This window comes from Apodemus sylvaticus, chromosome 18, assembly GCF_947179515.1.
Source record: "Apodemus sylvaticus chromosome 18, mApoSyl1.1, whole genome shotgun sequence".
In the NCBI taxonomy this organism is placed as follows: domain Eukaryota; kingdom Metazoa; phylum Chordata; class Mammalia; order Rodentia; family Muridae; genus Apodemus; species Apodemus sylvaticus.
This window is the reverse complement of record NC_067489.1, coordinates 22,022,664-22,045,660: the sequence shown is the minus strand read 5'-3', so window position 1 is coordinate 22,045,660 and position 22,997 is coordinate 22,022,664. Positions and strand designations below refer to the sequence as shown.

General features: G+C 48.3%; 1 protein-coding gene across 1 annotated transcript in view; it reads left to right on the top strand.

Moving 5' to 3' along the window:
* The window catches only part of Ido2 (indoleamine 2,3-dioxygenase 2), a 32,738-nt gene extending 12,694 nt beyond the window's left edge, over window positions 1–20,044 (top strand). The window contains exons 6-10 of the mRNA XM_052162871.1: window positions 295–394; window positions 1,318–1,435; window positions 11,353–11,404; window positions 16,730–16,878; window positions 18,183–20,044. Coding sequence (XP_052018831.1) covers window positions 295–394; window positions 1,318–1,435; window positions 11,353–11,404; window positions 16,730–16,878; window positions 18,183–18,535 — 772 coding nt within the window. The 3' untranslated portion in view covers window positions 18,536–20,044. The remainder of the gene's footprint in view (window positions 1–294; window positions 395–1,317; window positions 1,436–11,352; window positions 11,405–16,729; window positions 16,879–18,182) is intronic.
* The last annotated feature ends 2,953 nt before the right edge of the window (window positions 20,045–22,997 follow it).

The following is a 22,997-nucleotide window of genomic DNA, read 5'->3' as shown; positions in this document are numbered from 1 at the left end:
GCCCCCGCGAGCCCTGCTTAGTCCTTGATTCCGTGGGCTGTGTTCTCAGGGTGCTCTCCAGCCCTCTACTACTACTACTACAGTCGGTCCTGCCCCTCGTCTGTAGTGTTCCTGGGGCGCCACTTACTGTTTGGCTGTATGAATGACAGGCTTCCAGCCCCACTCTGTGGCAGCATTTCGTCCCAGGTTAGAACACTCTAGTCAGGCATGGCGACACACACCAGTGATGTTCACAGTCATCGGAACCTGGCTCTAACTGACCTAGTCTTCTTCCTTCTTGGCCTCTTTCCCTAGTAACCTGGAGACCATCGTCTCTTTTCCGGGGGGAGAGAGCCTGCGGGGTTTCATCCTGGTGACAGTCTTGGTGGAGAAGGCAGCAGTGCCCGGCATTAAGGTATCGTCTTCCTTCATAGCACCTTTATTTTTAGTCAAGAATTCACCCTGCCATCTCCCTATAGTGGTTTTCTCCACATGGACAGACAGAAGCCTCCTCCTCCTAGGGTTGACTATGAAGAAACAGATCTGAGTTCTAGTCGGGGGGCGTCAGTGCCCTTTTAGCCTGGAGTGAACCGATTTCTCCATCTACACCCAGGCACCACGCGCAGAGTGCGACAGACATCCACGGTGCTAGCTGTCCCACTATATGGTCCTGCAAAAGCTACAGTCCTATAGATTTAAAAAAAAAAAAAAGATCGTTTTATGAAAAGAAAGATAAAAGCAAGTCCATGCTTGAAGGAGCAGGCAAACTTCCCCTCACAGAAATGGCAGTTAAGACCTGAGTTAGAGGAGGGGTATATATTTCTTTCAAAATATCAACTCTGTAGATACACAGAACAAATGGTCTCTTCCAGATAGCAGGCATCCTTGAAGCCACCCGGGTGACCTAGCCCTGGGGACCTCAAAATTCGTTTTTCCCCCTTTACATTTCACAGGGTATATCAGGGCAGGGTATAAGACAATTGACAACGAGGCACGAGTATTTGTAGATGACATTTAGATTAATCTAGATTTATGGCTTTATTAAATGCCTGCTCTGTAGTGGAGTGCCAGCATTGGCAAAGATGGAGACGTGAACCTGGGCCATCTGATGTCTGATGTCACGCAAGAGCTCTGCAGTTAGCTTGGGGATGTCAGAGTAGAAACGACCGTGATATGGGAAATCCAGAAGGAATGAGAAAACACTAGCATTGAGGCCCCTGATGTCACAATCTATGCTCCAGAGAAATTCCAGTAGTGTGGGCGGGATCTGCATTCTGCGGGAGTTTTAATAAAGTTACTTGGCAGCACGGGGACTGAGAACGTGAATCTCATTCCTAGGCCCTGGTTCAGGGGGTGGAGGCTATCCGGCAACACAGCCAGGACACCCTGCTAGAAGCCCTGCAGCAGCTGAGACTGTCCATCCAGGACATGACCAGAGCCTTGGCCCAAATGCATGGTAAGACGCTGGAGCAGCGCCCCCCAGTGGCCTGGACCTGGGCATGTCCTACGTGGATGATGGTGGTCCATCTCTCCACAAGATGGCGCTAGTGCTCTACCTTTATTTCGCGTAAAGCACCCCAGTCACAGAATTATTTTTTTTCAGTTGGCAGAAATATTTTTGTAGAATCGTTCTTTTTATTTTCATGTGGTTGGGGTAGTTTCCCTTCTTTAGGGTCCAGATACGTCTCTGGGACACTGAGCTTGTGCTGAAGCCTGGGAGATTGGATGGGTCGCAAGGGGGAATGTTGATTAATTGTGCTCTAAGCGTCTGACATTCTTGCAATCCAAGTAGGGCAGTAGTGAGGACAGTAAGTCCTGTGGCCAGTGAGTTTTCATCCCGAGTGCTGAGGCACCATGGGAAATGCAGTGTTCTCGGCGCCGCCAAGGGGGCTGACAACAGCAAACCAGACAAGGACACACAGCTAAGGAGCTAAGGGCCTGCAGATGATTCTTCCAAAATGAGCCTACTGTGGTACTGCGGGGCAGAAACCAGCCGCCACCTTGCCTACGCAGCACAGGGTCAGTGAGGGGAGTGACTCGCTCTACTATAACAGTAATCATGAAGGAGAGGTTCCGTTTAAAAAGGATCAAATGCTAGAAGACATAGGGACAGGTTGTGCATGTCCTTGGGACGGTGTCTGGTCTGCAGCTGCTGCTTTGGGGTGTGGTTCACAGAGCTTAGCTGGGTGAATCCCCTCTGCTCCCAATCCCTCAGAGAGATTTTAGCAGATAAGCAATCACTGTTTTTAGAGGCCAGCTTCAGCGAGCATGCTGGGTTTACTATTTCCCTCAGGACAAACTTCCTTCCCAGGCATGTAGGGTCCATAAAAATGCCTTTTGTGGACATCAGTGGCCCACTTCTCTGCTGCAAGCCAAGGCCCCAGCCTTTGGCCAGCCTAACATAGTTGTACAAATAAGGTCCGTCTAACGTCTTATGCAAGCAAAAGTTCTCCACTGAAATGTGGTCACAGGACTGTTCGTTAGGCCTTACATAAGAAATGCTTCTGGGAGAGGTTGGAAATACAGTGCCCCATACTTTCTTCTGAAGTCTTCATTTTTTTTTGGACTTAAGTTCTTGACCCATCTATTATTGTCAATTGCATATTCTATGAGAGAGCAAATGGATTCAGTTTCCCTCCTGCAGGTAGCACCAACATGAAAACCTAAAAACATTAGATTTTGTTAAAGGAGAGGGTTTTCTGCAGTGGCCTTTGCTCTGCCCCCTTTGGTCGTGTCTTTCTCTGTTCCCTTTGGTCGTGTCTTTCTCTGTTCCCTTTGGTCATGTCTTTCTCTGTTCCCTTTGGTCATGTCTTTCTCTGTTCCCTTTGGGCGTGTCTTTCTCTGTTCCCTTTGGGCGTGTCTTTCTCTGTTTCCTTTGGGCGTGTCTTTCTCTGCTCCGAGGGTTCTCAAACTCTTCCTCCTTTTCTCTGGAACACCCACCTCCCTACTTTTCTCCTTCAGGGGCGGGCCTGTCTCTCAGGAGCCGTAGCAGGAGCCATGAAAACACCCCCCCCCCCCCGGGACTTTTCTGCATCAAATATGGATGGTGATATTGTATCCAGTTTCTATCATGGAAGGAAAGCGGACAGAGGGACAAGCAAAGGCATAAGATCTGAGCCAGTATTCCCTGATGGCTCCTTTTAATCACTTGTCACAGTTGCTGGGTAGTATTTATCTGTCCTGTGCTGTCTTGGTGCGAGGAGCTCTCTCTGCTGTACCCCTTCACTGGCTATCCAGTTTCCCTGTGTGAGAATTCAGCGTCTGAGTCTGTGTTTTCAGGCACAGGCTTACTCGAGTATTCCCCCCCTCCCCCCGGAAGTAAGGCAGGTGCTTAAATTCTGTTTTGTTAATTCTGCTTCTGTTTCTAGTTGTTCGCAATTTTGTGTATAGCAAATGTATCTTTTTATTTAGTTCCTTCACACTGTTTGTTTCTAACTTATAGAATGAAGCCCCTATTTAAACATTAACTTAGAATCTAATCTAGCACTTGGGTAAATGTTCGTATTGATTATAGCAGCGACTTATAGGTTATCTGGGTTTCCGTGGGAATCCTGTTGTTGAGAAGTACGCTTAAGTTCATCATTAATTCTGTTTCTTTTCATTAAAAATAATTTTCCCTCACATAATAAATCCTGATTATAGTCCCTTCACCTCTTCTCCCCTCAGTTACTGCCCCTCCCCCTACAGATGCATCCCCTTCTGTGTTACATTAAAAAACAAACAGGCGTCTAAGCGGTGACAATAAAGCAAAGTAAGATAAAACAAAAATTATCATATTGAGTTGGACAAGACAAGCAAACAGATAGGAAAGAGCCTGAGAAAAGGCACACACAGACACAGACACAGACACACACACACACACACACACAACCCCCCCCCCACACACACACACCAAAACAAAAAGCCAGATATAGGTGGACATGTGTACTGGCTCATTTCGTGTGTCAACTTGACACAGGCTGGAGTTATCACAGAGAAAGGAGCTTCAGTTGGGGAAGCACCTCCATGATATCCAGCTGTGGGGCATTTTCTCAATTAGTGATCAAGGGGGGAGGGCCCCTTGTGGTTGGTACCAACTTTGGGCTGGTGCTCTTGGGTTCTATAAGAGAGCAGGCTGAGCAAGTCAGGGGAAGCAAGCCAGTAAGAAACATCCCTCCATGGCCTCTGCATCAGCTCCTGCTTCCTGACCTGCTTGAGTTCCAGTCCTGACTTCCTTTGGTGATGAACAGCAGCGTGGAAGTGTAAGCTCAATAAACCCTTTCTTCCCCAACATGCTTCTTGGTCATGGTATTTGTGCAGGAATAGAAACCCTGACTAAGACAACATGTATCCACACACTCAGGAATACCACAAAACACTAAACCAGAAACCATAGTATATGTACAAAGAAACTGTAGAGTGTAAAAAAAAAATGTGTGTGTGTGTGTGTGAGAGAGAGAGAGAGAGAGAGAGAGAGAGAGAGAAAGAGAGAGGTGAGACACAGAGACACAGAGACAGAAAAATGAGACAGAGATGTAGATCCTGTCTAGAGCGCTGACTAGACTTATGTAAACTCCACACATATGGATCATCTAAGAGGAGGGAGCCTCAACTGAGAAGATGTCTCCATATGACAGGCCGTACTCAAGCCTGTAGGGCATCTTATCAATTAACTGTTGACTGGGGAGGACCCAGGCAATTGTGGGTGGGGCCATTCCTTGGCAGGTGGTCCTGGGTTCTATAAGAAAGCAGGCTGAGCAAGCCATGGTGAACAAGTCAGTAGGCAGCACCCTTCCATCGCGTCTGCACCAACTCTGCTTCCGGGTGCCTGCCATGTTTTCCTTCCTGTTCTGACCTTTGTGGTTAGGAAGTGCAATGCGGAAGCATGAGGTGGATAAATGCTTTGTCCCCTGAGTTGCTTGGGTTATGCTGTTTTTATTTCCTTTTCCAGCAATAGTAACCATAACCAAGACAACATACAAAGTAAAATAAAAATTAAAAGTGAGATCGAATTTTGAATGTGGGGGGGTGGCATTCCCTGCTGTGACATTATGAGACACTGAGCCTCCAAAGACGCCATTTTGTTTGTTTTCTGCTGTAGTCTACTCTGGGTATGCAGCCTGGGTTAGGGTTAAGGTTAGGGTCAGGGTCAGGGTCAGGGTCAGGGTCAGGGTTAGGGTGGGGATTAGGAGGAGAGCAGTGATTGGGATGTAAAGTGAATAAATAAATTAATTAATTAATGGGTGAGGGGAAGAGTATTTCATTTCCCCAGTGAAACTCCCTTAGAGAAAACTAAGCTTTCATTTCCAAGTGGCTATCACTTGGAGACAGCTTCTGGGTGGGGGATGGGTGCACCCACGCACTGCTCTCAGCTGTAGGAGTCTGTGTTTTGCAGACCCATGCAGGCTCTGTGCATGCTTGTGAAGGAGTCTGTATGGTGCAGACCCATGCAGGCTGTGCATGCTGTGAAGGAGCCTGTGTGGTGCAGACCCGCGCAGGTTCTGTACATGCTGTGAAGGAGCCTGTGTGGTGCAGACCCATGCAGGTTCTGTGCATGCTGTGAAGGAGTCTGTGTGGTGCAGACCCGTGCAGGCTCTGTGCATGCGTGAAGGAGCCTGTGTAGTGCAGACCCGTGCAGGTTCTGTGCCTGCTGTGAAGGAGCCTGTGTGGTGCAGACCTGTGCAGGCTGTGCATGCTGTGAAGGAGTCTGTGTGGTGCAGACCCATGCAGGTTCTGTGCATGCGTGAAGGAGTCTGTGTGGTGCAGACCCATGCAGGTTCTGTGCATGCGTGAAGGAGTCTGTGTGGTGCAGACCTGTGCAGGCTCTGTGCATGCGTGAAGGAGCCTGTGTGGTGCAGACCCGTGCAGGCTCTGTGCCTGCTGTGAAGGAGTCTTTGTGGTGCAGACTCATGCAGGTTCTGTGCATGCTGTGAAGGAGTCTGTGTGGTGCAGACCCGTGCATGCTGTGCATGCTGTGAAGGAGCCTGTGTGGTGCAGATCCATGCAGGCTCTGTGCATGCTGTGAAGGAGTCTGTGTGGTGCAGACCCGTGCAGGCTCTGTGCCTGCTGTGAAGGAGTCTTTGTGGTGCAGACTCATGCAGGTTCTGTGCATGCTGTGAAGGAGTCTGTGTGGTGCAGACCCATGCATGCTGTGCATGCTGTGAAGGAGCCTGTGTGGTGCAGACCCATGCATTCTGTGCATGCTGTGAAGGAGCCTGTGTGGTGCAGACCCGTGCAGGTTCTGTGCCTGCTGTGAAGAAGCCTGTGTGGTGCAGACTCATGCAGGTTCTGTGCATGCTATGAAGGAGTCTGTGTGGTGCAGACCCGTGCATGCTGTGCATGCTGTGAAGGAGTCTGTGTGGTGCAGACCCGTGCATGCTGTGCATGCTGTGCATGCTGTGAAGGAGCCTGTGTGGTGCAGACCTGTGCAGGCTCTGTGCATGCGTGAAGGAGTCTGTGTGGTGCAGACCTGTGCAGGCTCTGTGCATGCTGTGAAGGAGTCTGTGTGGTGCAGACCTGTGCATGCTGTGCATGCTGTGAAGGAGCCTGTGTGGTGCAGACCCATGCAGGCTCTGTGCATGCTGTGAAGGAGTCTGTGTGGTGCAGACCCATGCATGCTGTGCATGCTGTGAAGGAGCCTGTGTGGTGCAGACCCATGCAGGCTCTGTGCATGCGTGAAGGAGTCTGTGTGGTGCAGACCTGTGCAGGTTCTGTGCATGGTGTGAAGGAGTCTGTGTGGTGCAGACCTGTGTAGGCTCTGTGCCTGCTGTGAAGGAGTCTTTGTGGTGCAGACTCATGCAGGCTCTGTGCATGCTGTGAAGGAGTCTGTGTGGTGCAGACCCGTGCAGGCTGTGCAGGCTGTGAAGGAGCCTGTGTGGTGCAGACCCGTGCAGGCTCTGTGCATGCTGTGAAGGAGTCTGTGTGGTGCAGACCCGTGCAGGCTGTGCATTCTGTGAAGAAGCCTGTGTGGTGCAGACCCGTGCAGGTTCTGTGCATGCTGTGAAGGAGTCTGTGTGGTGCAGACTGGTGCAGGCTCTGTGCATGCTGTGAAGGAGTCTGTGTGGTGCAGACCCGTGCAGGTTCTGTGCATGCTGTGAAGGAGTCTGTGTAGTGCAGACCTGTGCAGGTTCTGTGCATGCTGTGAAGGAGTCTGTGTGGTACAGACCCGTGCAGGCTCTGTGACTTCATAGCACATTGGCCTTGTTGATTGAAGAGGCCTTGCTTCCTTGGTGGCCTTCATCTCCTCCCTGACTCTTAATTTCTGTGTTCTTTACTACACAGTTGCCTGGGTACTGAGGGGAGGATTTGACGGGAACATTGAAGCCCATGCAGAACTGAGTGCTCCCGGGTCTCTCACTCTCTGCACAATGTCTGGCCGTGGGTCTCTGTGTTTGTTTCCCGTTTGCTGCACGAGGAAGCTTCTCTAATGAATGTCTGAGCAAGGCCCGGGTCTAGGAGAATAGCAGACCATCATTAAGAGTCATTGTATTGATTTTTCTTTTTTAAAAAATCAATATTATTTAGTTTCCCCTAGGTCCCTGTGCTATCTAGTTTCAGCTTCTTGGTCATCCAACCAATTTCCAGTATGATTTCCGTTTTGTGGAGGGGCCTTAAGTCAAATCAGATACTGCTTAGATGCTCCCACAGACTTTGCACGATCGCACTAGTGTGTCTTGCAGACAGGATACCATTGTAGAGCAACGAGTTTGTAGCTGGCTTTTTTTATATTATACAGAGTGCCTCCCTGTGCCAAAGAAGCTGGCACGGAGGACGAAGGTTCTGCGATGTCACCAGCTAGGCTTCTGCATGTTCGCCGACTTGTGTAACTACTGTCTTCAGCATGCGGACTTGTCAGTATGTGAAGAAAAGAGTATAGTTTTGCCAACAGCCTGGATTGTTTGGGGAGGAAGGGTTTTCCAATGGAACACCTTTGGTCAATGACTCAACTAGATGCAACCCAATCACAATTCTAGAAGTTTTATTTGGTGACAAGAGATGTCCAATTGGGGCCCTGTCTCCCCCATTATTTGGCAATTTCAGTTAGGTCGCCTTCATATATGTATATATTTTAGGAAGCTTCTACTGTGTGAGGTTTCCATACTTCCCCTCAAATGGCCCTTAGTTTGAGTTCTCTCTCCCTGTGCTGTTCTCTCTCTCATCCAGCTCCTCTGTCTCCTCCCCACTCTATTCTCTAGTTCTAGTCCCATTTCCTGTCCATCCATAACTGTCCACTCTATTCCCTTTCCTGGTGAGCTCTATCTCCAAGCCCCACCCTAACCCCTGACTCGATAGGTAACCTTTGTGGTTCTACTGACTGTAGCTTGGTTGTCATTGACCTAATAGCTAATGTGCACACTTAAGTGGCTATGTACCCGATTTATCTTTCTGGGTCTGGATTACCTCACTCAGGATGATTTTGTTCTAGTTCCATCCACTTACCTGTCAATTTCATTTTTTTTAATGGCTGAGTAATGAAGGTTCCATTGTGCAAATATACCACATTTTCTTTATCCGCTCAACTGTGAGGGACATCTGGGTTGTTTTCAATTTTTAGAAACTGTGAATAAAGCAGCAAGAAGCATGGTTGAGCAAGTAAGTGTCCTTATTGGTAGGATGAAGTGAATCCTTTGGGTATATGTCCAAGAGTGATACAGCTAGATCTTGAGGTAGATAGATATATGTTTTATGCAGTGAAAATGTTTCTATTATGAACCCAGGTCCAGTTATACTTGATGCATAGATGTTAGAATTACAATGTCCTCTTGGTGGATTCTTCCTTTGATAAGTGTGTAGTGTCCTTCCCGTCTCTCCTGGTTGATTTTGGTTTAAAGTGTGTTTCATCAGTCATTAAAATGGCCACACCAGCTTGCTTCTTAGGTCCATTTGGTTAGAATATCTTTTTCTGTCCTTTTGCCCTTAGTTGAAGTCTATCCTCGATGTTAAGTTCTGATTCTTGGATGCAGCAGGAGGATGGATCTTGATTTTGCCTTCGTTCTGTGACTTTGTGTCTATTTATTAGGGGGGATTGAGACTATTGGTGTTGAGAGTAATCAATGAACAATGTTTGCTTCCTATTATTTTGTTGTTGTGGTGGTGGTGGTGATGCATGTGTCTGTGTATGAGCATGCGTCTGTGTATGAGCATGTGTCTGTGTATGAGCATGTGTCTGTGTATGAGCATGTGTCTGTGTATGAGCATGTGTCTGTGTATGAGCATGTGTCTGTGTATGAGCATGTGTTTGTGCATGTGCATGTGTCTGTGCATGTGTCTGTGTTTGTGCATGTGTCTGTGTATGAGCATGTGTCTGTGTATGAGCATGTGTCTGTGTATGAGCATGTGTCTGTGCATGTGCATGTGTCTGTGTATGAGCATGTGTCTATGCATGTGCATGTGTCTGTGCATGTGCATGTGTCTGTGTATGAGCATGTGTCTGTGCATGAGCATATGTCTGTGCATGTGTCTGTGCATGTGCATGTGTCTATGCATGAGCATATGTCTGTGCATGTGCATGTGTCTGTGCATGTGCATGTGTCTGTGCATGTGCATGTGTCTGTGTATGAGCATGTGTCTGTGCATGTGCATGTGTCTGTGCATGTGCATGTATCTGTATGAGGATGTGCATGTGTCTGTGCATGTGCATGTGTCTGTGTATGCATATGCATGCATGTGAATATGCATATGTGCATGCACAAGCACACGTATGTGTGTGTGTGTGTGTGTGTGTTCTCCTTCTTTTGGTTTGCTGATCTGGGATTATTTATTTTGTGTGTTTTCTTGGTTGCAGTTAAACTCATTAGCCTGGGATTTTCTTTTTAGGGCCTTCTGTAGAGCTGGGTTTATAGATAGATTTTGCTTAAATTTGGTTTCTATCATGGAATGTCTTATTTTTTCCATTTATTGATCATTAATTATTACAACTCTTATTTCTTTCTTCTGGTGTAGGAGCTCTAATACAGTCCCAAATGGAAGTATTGATTCTTTGTTTATGAATCACTTGAAATATCTATGGAATATATTTTATATTTTCATGTAAATTCTGTTCTATCAAAATGATCACTTGGCTTTACTTTTAACTCATTAAGTTGTGTGAAATAGTAATTTAGTACACATCCCAGTTCTTATGCAAAGAGCTTGATATAGTACTTAACAATTTGAAGGAGAAGAGAACACCAAAGTCTAGGAGAGGTCCCAGAAAACGATATAGCACATGGGACATAGTCACACTGGTAAAGAGTGGGAGTGACCACACTGGGTTGTCACACTGGTGAAGAGAGGTGTGACCACCCTGGAGAGTCATACCTATAAGAGAGGGGTGTGACCACACTGGGGAGTCACACCTAAGAAGAGAAGGTGTGACCACACTGGGGAGTCACACCTATAAGAGAGGGGTGTGACAATACTGAGGAGTCACACCTGAGAAGAGGGGGTGTGACCACCCTGGGGAGTCACACCTAAGAAGAGAGGGGTGTGACCACCCTGGGGAGTCACACTTGAGAAGAGAGGGGTGTGACCACACTGAGGAGTCACACCTGAGAAGAGGGGGGTGTGACCACACTGAGAAGTGTCTGAAAGCATGGTGGCTATACTATACCAGGTTACTGGGGCTTCAGAGAAAATGGACAGAGAGAAGAGACCAATGGATTCCATGTGCAAAGAGAGAGAAGGAAGCAGATGTGAAGGGCGTGTTGTTAGTTAGACTTTATGAAAAGATGTTTCTCTCAGAAACAAAGAGATATAAGCATTAGTCTGGATAAGACAAATGTGGTCTAATTTCCCAGAATGCAAAGGACCTCAGGAACGTAGCAAGATGGCCTTTCAAAGCAGATCAAAGACATTTAGAACTAATGGCACGCTATGGTGGCACGCTATGAGGGCACGCTTCCTTGGGTGGGAGTCCTGTGTAGAATGCCGTCCTCCCCAAGGATGACCGGTCAGTGCAGCGTGGGGCTAAGCGCTAACCGCTCTGTTGACCTGTGGTGAGCCCTTAGAAGCCCTGTGGGATAGTGGAGCTTCTGGTGTCAGTCATTTGCCCCGCCTCTCCTGTGAAAGCTGCGCGCTCTGCTTTCCTCCCTTCTCTAGGTTTTCCATATTCTCGCGCACATCCTGTCTATATGAAATATTTCTTTATGGACGCTCTTAGTCTCCCACTGCTGGTGGTGAAGAACAAAACGCTGATGTACAGCAAACAGGGGGGCCAGCATACGGAACGGATTAGCAGCCCTGTGAGGGCCCGTGTCCTCTTCGAGAGAACATTCCATCCGTGTTTGCTGCTGCCATTCTGGGCTCTGCGTAGATCAGATAGGGCTAGGGAGCCCCGGGAAAGCAGCAGGGTCCAGGCACATGTGGCCAATTGCCTTTTGCCTGTAGCAAAGTTCACATTTGATTGTTTTCCAGATTATGTAGACCCAGACATATTTTACGCGGTCATCCGGATCTTCCTCTCTGGGTAAGTACAGCGTAGATGGCTTCCTGCCTGAGACCTCCATACAGTTTCCTTGCATTTGTGTGTGGATAGACAGACAGAAGCTTCCTAAAGTAAGAATAGCAAGTGACCCAAGCTGGCAAAGTCACCACCTGGGCCCACTCTAGGAGGGCGGAACCCAAGAACCATCAGAAGGCAAAAGGTTCCAAAGGGGTTGTTTTCAGCCACCAGACTGGGACCGGTGGACCATGGGGAAAAAAAAGATGGGAGAGAGAGTGTGGGGTGGGGAAGGAGTGTGGGGAGGAGATGGAAGGAAGGGTAGAGGAGAGGAAGGCTAGAAAGTAATGGCCATGGTTTACCGCTTTGCCCTTTGCCCTTTGCCCTTTGAGGGCATAGCATTCAGAGACCCATTAGGAGATAGTAGCCCAGGCCTTCAACTGCCTGAACCATCAATGCCTTGATCTTAGACTTCCTCTCCTTTGGGGTTGTGAGAAAAACAGTTTGATTATTTATATTCAGCTTGGATTATTTTGCTATGGTGGTAGCAGGAACAGTTATTCACTGATCCTGGGTACCCTTGTTTTGTGTCACAACTCTGTCTGTGCACTTCTCTGTCTAACTGTCTGTCTGTCTGTCTGCCTGCCTCTCATTCCATCAAGCACATGTCTTCACCCAGTTATTTCTTTCTACCTTGGCATGCTCTAACCAGGCTGTCATCCAATTCACCAGCTAACAGAACAGATTCACTTTTGAATGTTTGTGTCCTGTTGACTTGGAGATGCCGGTGATGTTATCAAGAGAAACAGGCAAGCTGTGTCTGGACACAAGAGACAGGCCGAACGCTTAATCTATTACTATTACTGCCACGCCCCATTGGGAGAAAAACTAAGTGTGTGTGTGTGTGTGTGTGTGTGTGTGTAGAACTGAGATTTTTGTTTCCTTCCAAGTATCGGACTAGAGTGTTCCTGGCCTGCTAGGATCCTATGTTGCCCCTCCCCGCCATGCCCCACTTTGACTCCTGACACAGCAGTGACACTTGGTGTTTTTCTAGAATTACACATTTTCCTGACTTCTCTTGACCGCCGCCAGGGGAAATTTCTCTTAAAGGGGCTCCTGTGGCTGCGTTCAATCTAGTTGGATGAGTCAGGGAAATTCCCACATTAAAGCTAAACTGATCAGTGACCTTAATCCCATTTGAAAAGTCCTTCTGCCCTGTCCTATAATAAATATATCATGGTGACCGGAACAGCTCATAGTATTAAGAGTCCTAGGAATTCAGTTGGGAATCTTGGGGAACTATTTTTAGAATCCTACCCACCAGTGTCTTTCAAAGGAATCCTTCTGTTTCCTCTTGTCAGAGACTTGATAAGAACCAGAAGGGAGCTTTGTTTGCATCGGCACAAGTTCCGGGCAATGACACTTTTTATCTGGTATCTGGTATAAAGGCCATCCGTCCACTTCAAATGCTGAGACTGTTTACCGTGATGCTAAGTGGCTGTACAAGATCCTAAATGTAGCTATAGTTTCAACAAACATCTGGATTGTTGGGTAGTCAATCCAATGCCAGCAGTCTTGTCTTTAAAATGTCAGCCTCACCACTCTGCAGCTATCTTGCAGTTCTCATTTGCCTCTTTAAAACACACTTTTATTTAGGAGTGGATGTCCTGTGGAAATGAGATGTATTCCTTCCAGTTCCCAGCCTGTTAGAGGTCTCAGAGAGGCCAGGAGCGGGGCCCCAGGATGCTCTGCGGGGAAACATCGCTTCGCCTTTGTTGTCTGCTTTAACTTCCTCTTTCCATGGGATTGCTAGAAATACACCAGGAGCTGGTCTAAAAATAAACTTACCGTATAGACCGGAAATGAAATAGCCCCGTTCTTTTACAAATGACAGCTGGGCCTATGAGAGATCTCATCTGCTTGGGGAAAGAGGCATTTGTGTCTCCCGGTGCTGCTGGGCACAGGGTGTGAAAAAAGACCCGAGTTCATCATCTGACCTCTGTGCTGGTGTTTCCTGCATCGCCGTCAGCTTGGCTGGCTTCAGTGAGGGCACTCCAGTGAGTGCTGAGAGGACCCTGTCTGTTAGCGTTATTGATATTTGTCATAGCTGATAGATCCCTTAAGCGAGCTGAGCCCTTTCAAGCACTGGCTGTGTCATACTGACTGCAAAGCTCTTTTCTCATTCATTCATTCATTCATTCATTCATACATTCATATAAATCCATAGTGAGGTCCTACCACATGCTAGGCACCATTGTATGTGCTGGAAACAGCAGTAAAGAAAAGCGGTCATGTGGTCCTTGTGGAGCCTGTGACTTTCAGGATGGAGAGAAGGTTTTGACGAAGCAAACCTAATCAAGGCAAACATCCTACGGTATGTGTTTCAAGAAGAGGCTGCATGAGACAATGGCAGGTAGGATGCAGGGTACTAGGGAGGGACCACTGGGTGTGGTGGCTCAGGCATCTTATGGATATCTAGAAATACCACATACCCAGTGAGATGTGAACAGATATCCGTGTGCAACAGAGCGGGCTCAGAAGAGGATTCCTGTTCTGAGCAGAGGGAACAATTCCTATGACCCTCCCAGAGGAGGGAGCAGACATGAAGAACAGACTCAGATGTGCGTGAGAAGGACGCTTGTCACCATGGACGACTCTCAGCGTGGGCAGTGCTGGCTTCCTTTCTGAGTGGCACAGTCCCATTTGGGGCTTCAGGGTGTCAGTACACCTGCTGAATGGGGTGACATGGTAGAGAACAAGATCACAAAGAAAGCATCAGAGGTGGACCAGAAGAGAAGATGCCGGGGCAGTTGGAGTATATTCATCCTGTGGGTCCTAATGCTGATCACAGAGGAACAGGAGCACGTGTGTGTGCCCTTGGCTGCTCTTGACACAGATTGCAGCCTGTGTGTTGGTGTGGACAGGGTCTATTATCCACACAGCTGTCATGACTGCAACACTGCTTACTCGTAAAATATCATTCTCCAGTTTCCCGGGCCCTGAACTCTGATATTCTTTGGGCTGTTCATAGGCCTCTCTGGATCCCATCCAAATCCTCGAACAGGGGCAGGAAGCAGGTTCCCCTACAGACGAGGGGAACTGAGGGTCAGGAAGGCTGTGTGATGTGGCTAAGAGAGGAGTGCGGCGGCGGTGGCAGGCACCCTTAGCCTCCGGGGTTGCTAGAACAACAAATAGCTGGTGCTTTCTGAACGTCTAATATGTTCCAGGCACCTGGCAAAATAGTATTTGAATTGGTTCTTACAATGACCTATAAGATAAATATGAATGTCAATGCCAAACATAGCTCTTATCTCAAAGGAATAACAGTTGGTTTATTCTTTGGCCAAATATTAGTGCCCAGAAATGCAGATTCCAGTTGTCCCAAATTAGCATGTTCCAGTGTGGAAATGGAGGAGTTTCATAGTTCAGGGACAAAACAAGTCACCAGTCAAGGGGTTTTGCAAGAACACTGGTGGGGGCAGAACATGGTGTTAGTTAGTATCAGGGCATCAGGGCCCCGGGCAGGCAAGTCGCATCAAAACCAGGAGAGCTCTGTACACAGTTGCATGCAGATGATGACTGAAAGCCCTTTCAGCTTTAAGGTGGTTGTCTACTAGGTCAATACCTTCCAAACTGTCACAAAGATACCGAGTCAGGCAAGTCAGGCAGGAGGGGGTTAAAGACAGCCCAATGTTGTTTGGCTCTGGATCTTCTAACATTCCAACTCTCCACGATCAGTCAATCAGCTTTGTAGAATCTTTAACCCAGGCATGGCTTCCCCCACCCGCCACACACACACACATACACACACACACACACACACACCACACCACACACACCACTGCCACTCAGAATGTCAGTTCATACAAACACTACTCAGATGAGGGGCCCAAGGCTCTGAGAGTGCTAACCCAGAGCTAATACTCAATGCCCAGCAAAGTCGAGCTTAAATTCTGTATCTGCCCAGCACAGAGACCTTGCCCCACAGCCTGCGTGACCCTCCCTTCTTCCTGTGTGTCCTTTCGTCCTCTTTCTGATGCAGTACCTTTTTTCTAAGCATGACTTCCGCAGTCGGTCACCGTTGAAATTCACAAAGCAGTTGACCTCGTTTCAAACAACCACCACATCTGGCAACCTAACTCACTCCCTGTTGCATTTGGAACCTCAGAGCAGAGTCTGGGAGAAGGTCTAGGACGCAGGCAGGGGAGTTAGCCAGAGCACAAGGTTTGGACTGACAGCAGAAACAATTGTGTAAACCTGTGACTTACGCTGTCACCCAGGGGCTGGTGTGCTCACCAGCAACAGAAGTCATGTGCTTCTTGGTGAAGGTAGACATCTATGGGATAAAAGAAAATGGAACTGCAACTTAGGAATGCAAGTGTGTGTGTGTGTGTGTGTGTGTGTGTGTGTGTTTGTGTGTGTGAGGTCCTGGAATACTGGGGGTCTGGGAACTCAGCTCAAGTCTTTGCTTCTTTAAGAAAGAAGGTAAAAATTGCCTGGCCCTATGTACTGCCAAGTGGTCAGGGTGACAGAGTGAGTGCGTACTCGTGCATAAGGTGTAAGCCCTGCAGGTGTCTGTGTGCTATGCTGTGCTCCTCTAGGCTTCAGGTAACAGGTCAAGACTAGGATAAGTCATGGCGGGGGGGGGGGGGGGGGTGGGGGGGGTGGGGGGGGTGGGATGTAACCAGAAGAGAGAGAGCAGGGAATGAAGACACAGGAAGGATAGAGGGGGAAGGAGCGGCATGGGAAGGCTTTCTTTGTCCAGCTGCCTGTAGGCTCTGGCGCCCACAACACTGGTCACACCACCTCTCCCCTCCATCATGCTTGTCCTCACTGCTGTGACGAACCACTTGATAACGGTTCTCACGGAGCATTGAAAGCCAAGCCACCGGTTTAACGCTGCGAACCTTCCCAAGGGTTACGGAGAGTAGCAGCTAGGTGTCTGGGTGTGCTTGTGTGCAGTTGGGCATCTGCACTGGTGGGGCTACACGTGTCGGGCTGTCATGTTCGTGAGAAGCGAAGGGGGTGGGGTCTTGCTCAGAGACTTTAACTTGTCCTGTAGGTGGTGGTGATGTAATAGGTATATGCCTGTGACAGAGCTGTTTAAATCACTGTAAGACTAATGAGTAAAGTTCCTACACTTGCTTCTCTGGAAGAATCCTTTAAGTAGAGCACAGAAAGGCTACACCATGGCATGGTGTAAAGATGAAGTCAGTCTAATACTTCCTTGGTATTCTAGCAAGCTTCATCCACTTTTAATTTCTCCTCCTCCTCCTCTTCTTCTTCTTCATCATCATCATCATCATCATCATCATTATTATTATTATTGTTGTTGTTGTTATTCCTGTCTAGGTGGAAGGACAACCCAGCCATGCCTGCGGGGCTGGTCTATGAGGGTGTTTCCACAGAGCCTCTGAAGTACACTGGAGGGAGTGCAGCCCAGAGCTCTGTGCTTCATGCCTTCGATGAGTTCCTGGGCATTCAGCACTGCAAGGAACCTGGTAAGCAGCTGTCCAATCTCACTTGTGCTTTGGTGGGACAACGAGGCAGAAAAGGGAGCCATCTCTAGCACTTAATAAAACAGGTATAAATGAAAATGTTCCGAAGTTTATCCTTGCCTAAACTGGTTGTGCACATGCGCCCGCTCTTACATGGTGTCAGTATCAGGGCATCGGATCTCCTCAGGGTCTTGGGTTCGTTTCCAAGTCTTAAAACATTGCTGTGACCTGGCCTGTTTACTGTCATGTTGGCTTAGGTCTTTTACCCGTAGATTCCCCTTTCTACAATGAGGTGATAATGTCAAATTAAAAGCTAGGACCTTGTGCGGCCCACTCTGGATCAGCAAGTAATAGTACTGGACTTCTCTGCTAAAAGACTTCTTCCTTTCCCCGTGAGATGACCCAGCCTTCCACTGAGTTCACATGGGCCAGGAGAGGGAGCCCATCACTTTGAAGCCTTTAAATTAGTTGTTATTGATTTTCCTGGCAGCATAGAGCTATGCCTTTAATGGCTACGGAAAGGTATTTATTGCTACCAAACTTTAATTTGAGTCAGAACCTAAAGGAACTGAAACTCTCTGGCACAAGCCTGTTCTCTGGAATGGTCAGTGTTGTTTCTGGTTTTCAGCATTTGATTTCAGTCACTGACTCTCAATAACCAACCAATCAACCAACCAACCAATCAGCCAACCAACCAAACAACCAACCAATCAAACAACCAACCAATCAAACAACCAAACAACAAAAGCAAAACAACAAACAAGATCAAAACCCAACCCAAACAACATCAGTGAAAAGTGTAATGATTTTTCAAGAAAGCACTGAGTTTTCAGTGTTTTGGCTTCTCCAGCTTCTTACTAAAATACCTGCTTACCAATGTCTTCTCTATGTGCACCATAACTTCCCATTTCCTGGCTCCACCCACCCTCACCCCCTACCCCCCACCCCCAGCTAGAAGCACCTAGCAAACAGGGTGTCCTGCCAGTCAGGTTAAGGGCTCGTGTGCATGCTTGTAGACATGTCTCTTAGTCCTCAGTGGAAAACAGCACATCATTCATACACACGGCCTAGCAGAGTTCTGTCCAACTTTATTATCTGAGAGATGCTTGCTTCTTTTTCTCCCCTGCATCACCTGTCATCATCCAGAAATCTACATCTGAGTATTTGGCAGCTATAGCAAAAGCCCGACGAGGCTGAGGGAGAGAGATCTACCAAGCATTTCTGGTATCTGAGTGTTTGGAACAGCGGGCCAACCCTCCTGAATGCCTGCCTTGAGTTGAGGTATCTCTCCCGGCTATTTCTTTCAGTTGGCTTTCTACACAGAATGAGGGACTACATGCCGCCATCCCATAAGGCCTTCCTGGAGGACCTCCACTCTGCTCCTTCGCTGAGAGACTACGTACTGGCCTCTGGTCCTGGGAGCTGCCTGACGGCCTATAACCAGTGCGTGGAGGCGTTGGTAGAGCTGCGCAGTTACCACATCAATGTGGTGGCCAGATACATTATCTCCGCTGCAGCCAAGGCCAGGAGCAGGATGCCGACTCGTCTCTCCGCCGCCGATGCCTCGGAAGACAGGGGCACTGGGGGCACTGCCGTGCTGAGCTTCTTGAAGAGTGTCAGGGACAAGACCGCGGAGGCTCTCCTGAGTCCTGGGGCTTAGCAGTCGCATCCTGCATCCTGGTGCTTAGCAGCCATGTCCTGCATCCCAGTGCTTAATAGTAATGTCCTGCATCTTGGTGCTTAGCAGCCATGTCCTGTGGGAGCCAGAACCAGGGTCGGAGCTCTGTCTGAGCCCAAGCAAAGCTTTACTACAAAGAACATTTGGTCCTTTGTTTGTGGCTCCCACCTCAACCCCACCCCAGCTAGTTTGCTTGCTAGAAACCTTTCTGTGCTGCCCAATCCCCCTGCCTCATAGCAAAGAGCTGCAACCACGGTCTCACTTAGTATTTGGTGGGCAAGTTGGAGATACCCAAGCTCAATTTTAAAAGCATCAACTTGCCTTTGGGAATGTCACCTCATCCTTTCTTCCTCTGAACCCCTTCCCTACCTCCCTCTTCCCTCTGTCTCTCCCCCCTCCCTCTTTCTCCTTTTACCACTCTCCCCTCCCCCATTCTCCCCTTTTCCCTCCCCCATCCCTCCTTCATTTCTTCCGGCCCTTTTTATCTGTGAAACACACAGTCTAACAGGCCTCAAACTGTGATCTTCCTGTCCCACCCTTCAGAAGTTATGTGTATGTGATGCGTGCGTGTGTACACACGTGTGCACATGTGTACACACTGAGGCTTTGTTCCGTTTCTTTTGTTTTGCCCTACTGGAGAGCACACCCAAAGTTTCGCACATACCAGGCAATTGCTCCCCCACCCAGCTACAGTCCCAGCTCTCTGCATTCCTGAAGGAAAGTCCTGATGAGTTGTTCAGGCTGGTGTTGAGCTTTTTAGGTCAGGCGAGCCTTAGTCTGAGTAGCTGAGGTGTAAAGGGATGAGGCACTGAGCCATGCTGTGCTGTGATGCTGCTGCTGGCGATGATGATGATGGCGATGGTGATGATGATGATGATGATGGCGATGGTGATGATGATGATGATGGCGATGATGATGACGACGACGAAGACAACGATAACTACAGAGGCAGCAATGATGACAGCAGCAATAATGACAAATGTCTCCTTTTTTGGTCTGTTTTTGGTTTTTCTTTTATTTTACTTTACTTCCAGGCAGTATCTGACTTAACCCAGGTTGCCTTGAACCACCTCAGCCTCCGCAGTGCTTAGATTATACCCATGAGCCACCACGGCTGCCTCTAGACTCTTTCAAGTCACCGAGCCCTACTATGCTCTTGTCTGTGACCCGGGCCAGCCTTCTCCTCCCTGCCGCAGGGGCTTAGATGCTGAGTGGAGATCTGTGGGGTGACCTGGAAGCCACCAGCATGGGAGTGATTAGCTACTGACTTGGAACCGCTGTGGCACGACCCCCCTCCCCCCGCAGGGCGCAGACATCGCGGAGTCTATTTTAACTCTCTCTGTTCTATTTTTAGGGCTGTGTTTTTCTTTTTCCTGGTGACACTGGAAATTTGTATGTGAAAAATGCTTTAATTGACCCCTTGAAAGCAAGAGAGCCAAATAAGAATAAATAGTAAGTCCACATGTTTAAGATAAAAATAAATGTGGCTTTTATACCCCACATTTCTAGCTCTGTCTTATTCTTCCTGGCTGAAGAAAACTCCAGTTCCACCAGTTTAAAGTAAATTCCATCAATTAGGGTTTCCCCACTTTGCAAATGCTGGTGTGTACATACATACATGCATACGTGCATGCATACATACATACATACATGCATGCATACATACATACACACATGCATACATACATACACACATGCATACATGCATGCATACATACAATGGACACGGTCCCTCTAGGATACAGCATCATCGAGAGCTTCTGCTCACTGCCCAGCCTCTTCCCAATGCTTGTCTCCTGTGTGGAGCCAGTAAGGTGGACTTAGCAAGCCGGTTCATTCTACCCAGAAAGCCTTTCAGCCCCATGGCCCTGTTGTTCCACAGTCTCTGTGACCATAAGGAGACACGAGACTGGCTTAGGTTCTCTGCCTTCCAGAGGCCGGAGGAGAGAAAAGCCTAACTCCAAGAGAACTCAGCCGGGTCCTACACCAAGCCTTCAGGGCTCCGTCTGGCATAGGGGAGGTACATGTGACCAGGCTAGGGGCTTCTGGGAGTCACAGTGTCGTGTTCCTCTGTGGCTGTGGTTGCTGCTCCTCTCTCTGGGGTAGGTTCAACAGAGCCCACCCTCCGGGAGCTTACGATAACCCAGAAAGCTTTCCTCTCCACCCGACTGATATCCTTGTCTCCTGTCGCTGTCTCTCGCTCCTCAGCAGAAGGGTACAGGTGTGCTAATCTATCTCAGATCTTCTCTGGGATGAACTGTATGTGCGCAGGTCCAGAAAGTGTCTGAGATGAAATAGGTACAGTTGCGTCCATGCCCCTGCCCCTTGCTCTTCTCAAAGAGTGGGGCCTTCGAGATAAGACCTGGCTTCCAATTCTGTTGCTTCTCAGTTTGTGAAACAATATGGCTTTCAATCAGTTCCAGAAGGTAACCCATCCTCAGTTTCTTACTTATTATGAAATGAAGATGTCAAGTCTTGGGGTAGCTCTAAGAGAAGGAACACAGCGTGGGACAAAGTTTGTTTAGAAGTGGGGCACAGGTGCATTTCTGGGGTGTGTTCCTCGGTTTGGGGGTGTTGGGAGGCAGACAGTGGTAAGGGTGTGGTTTGATGTGGTGACTGACAAGCCTGGAGTCCTTCAGCTTGTGACGTTTGCTGTCCTGGTAGAGACGCTGTGAGCCTTCTGAAGCCATGATTCCTCTGCTGCAGAAGGGCAGCGGTTTTATTGTTGTTGTACAATAAGGAAAGAAAGAAAGAAAGAAAGAAAGAAAGAAAGAAAGAAAGAAAGAAAGAAAGAAAGAAAGAAAGAAAGAAAGAAAGAAAGGAAGAAAGAAAGAAAGAGAGAGAGAGAGAGAGAGAGAGAGAGAAAGAAAGAAAGAAAGAAAGAAAGAAAGGAAAGAAAGAAAAGAAAGAAAGAAAGAAAGAAAGAAAGAAAGAAAGAAAGAAAGAAAGAAAGAAAGAAAGAAAGAAAGAAAGAAAGAAAGAAAGAAAGAGACTGACTCTTTGGCCTTCATACTGGTACCCTGGACACCCCAATGAGCAGCTCGGAACCCTGTTGTCTTAGTCAGGGTTTCTCTTCCTGCACAAACATCATGACCAAGAAGCAAGTGGGGGAGGAGAGGGTTTATTCAGCTTACACTTCCACATTGCAGTTCATCACTAAAGGAAGTCAGGACTGGAACTCAAGCAGGTCAGGAAGCAAGAGCTGATGCAGAGGCCATGGAGGGATGTTCCTTACTGGCTTGCTTCCCCTGGCTTGTTCAGCCTGCTTTCTTATAGAACCCAAGAGCACCAGCCCAGGGGTGGCACCACCCACAAGGGGCCCTCCCCCTTGATCACTAATTGAGAAAATGCCCCACAGCTGGATCTCATGGAGGCGTTTCTTCACCTGAAGCTCCTTTCTCTGTGATGACTCCAGCCTGTGTCAAGTTGACACACAGAACCAGCCAGTACACCTGTAGAGAACAGACATGGCCCCTTTGTGGTGGGGACAGGAGGCTGCCCAGGAGTTGCTGCTACCCATGTAGTCCAGCATAACGAGAGAAGATCCAACTGCATGTTGCCAGGGAAAGGAAAGCAACATTCAGAGGGGTTCCTACAGGCCACATGCTCTCTCACGACTGTGAGAACAAACATCCTAATGTCTGCACGTGCAGGAGGGATCAGGGGTGCACAGGACACTGCTGTTCCCACCAGTGTGCTCCTCAGGACCTTGCCTTGCAGCCAAGGACCTGGGACAATCTTTTCAACCCTCCTGGTCTTTGGCTAATCTCATCCAACGAGAACCCAGAAGCACAGGCACAGGAGGATGCTAAGCTGAGTATTTACCCTTAAGAGGTGGACCCCAAGAGCACCCGGGGACTAAATCACCAGCCAAAGAGGGACCCATGGCTCCAGCTACATATGTAGCAGAGGATGGCCTTTTCAGACATCGGTGAGAGGAGAGGCCATTGGTCCTGTGAAGGCTCCATGCCCCAGAGTAAGGGAACGCCAAGTCAGGAAAGTGGTGATGGTGGGTAGTTGGTGAGCAGGGGAAGGGGGGATGGGATAGGGGGTTTTCGGAGGGGAAACAAGGAAAGGGGATAACATCTGAAATGTAAATAAAACAAATATCTAATTAAAAAAAAAGAGGATGAAAATAGGCAAGTTAAGTCATCGGCTATGCATTCTGCACACTGCTGGGGGACGAAGCCTCCTTTCAAACCGATATCGAAGAGTTAAGACATGGTGTTCACTGAGGTCTCAGGAAGGAAGGTTGGGGGGCTGGGTGGGAATTCTTGATGGGAAATTGGGACCATCACTCAGGTGCAGCTCATAACCAAAGGCTTCCTGTGCCAGCTGAGGCACGTGGAATTGTTATTCCCAGTTATGTCATTTTTTGTTTGTGTGTATGCCCGTGTGCCCATGTGTCATACGTGAGCCACATGTGCTGAAGATCAGAGGCCAT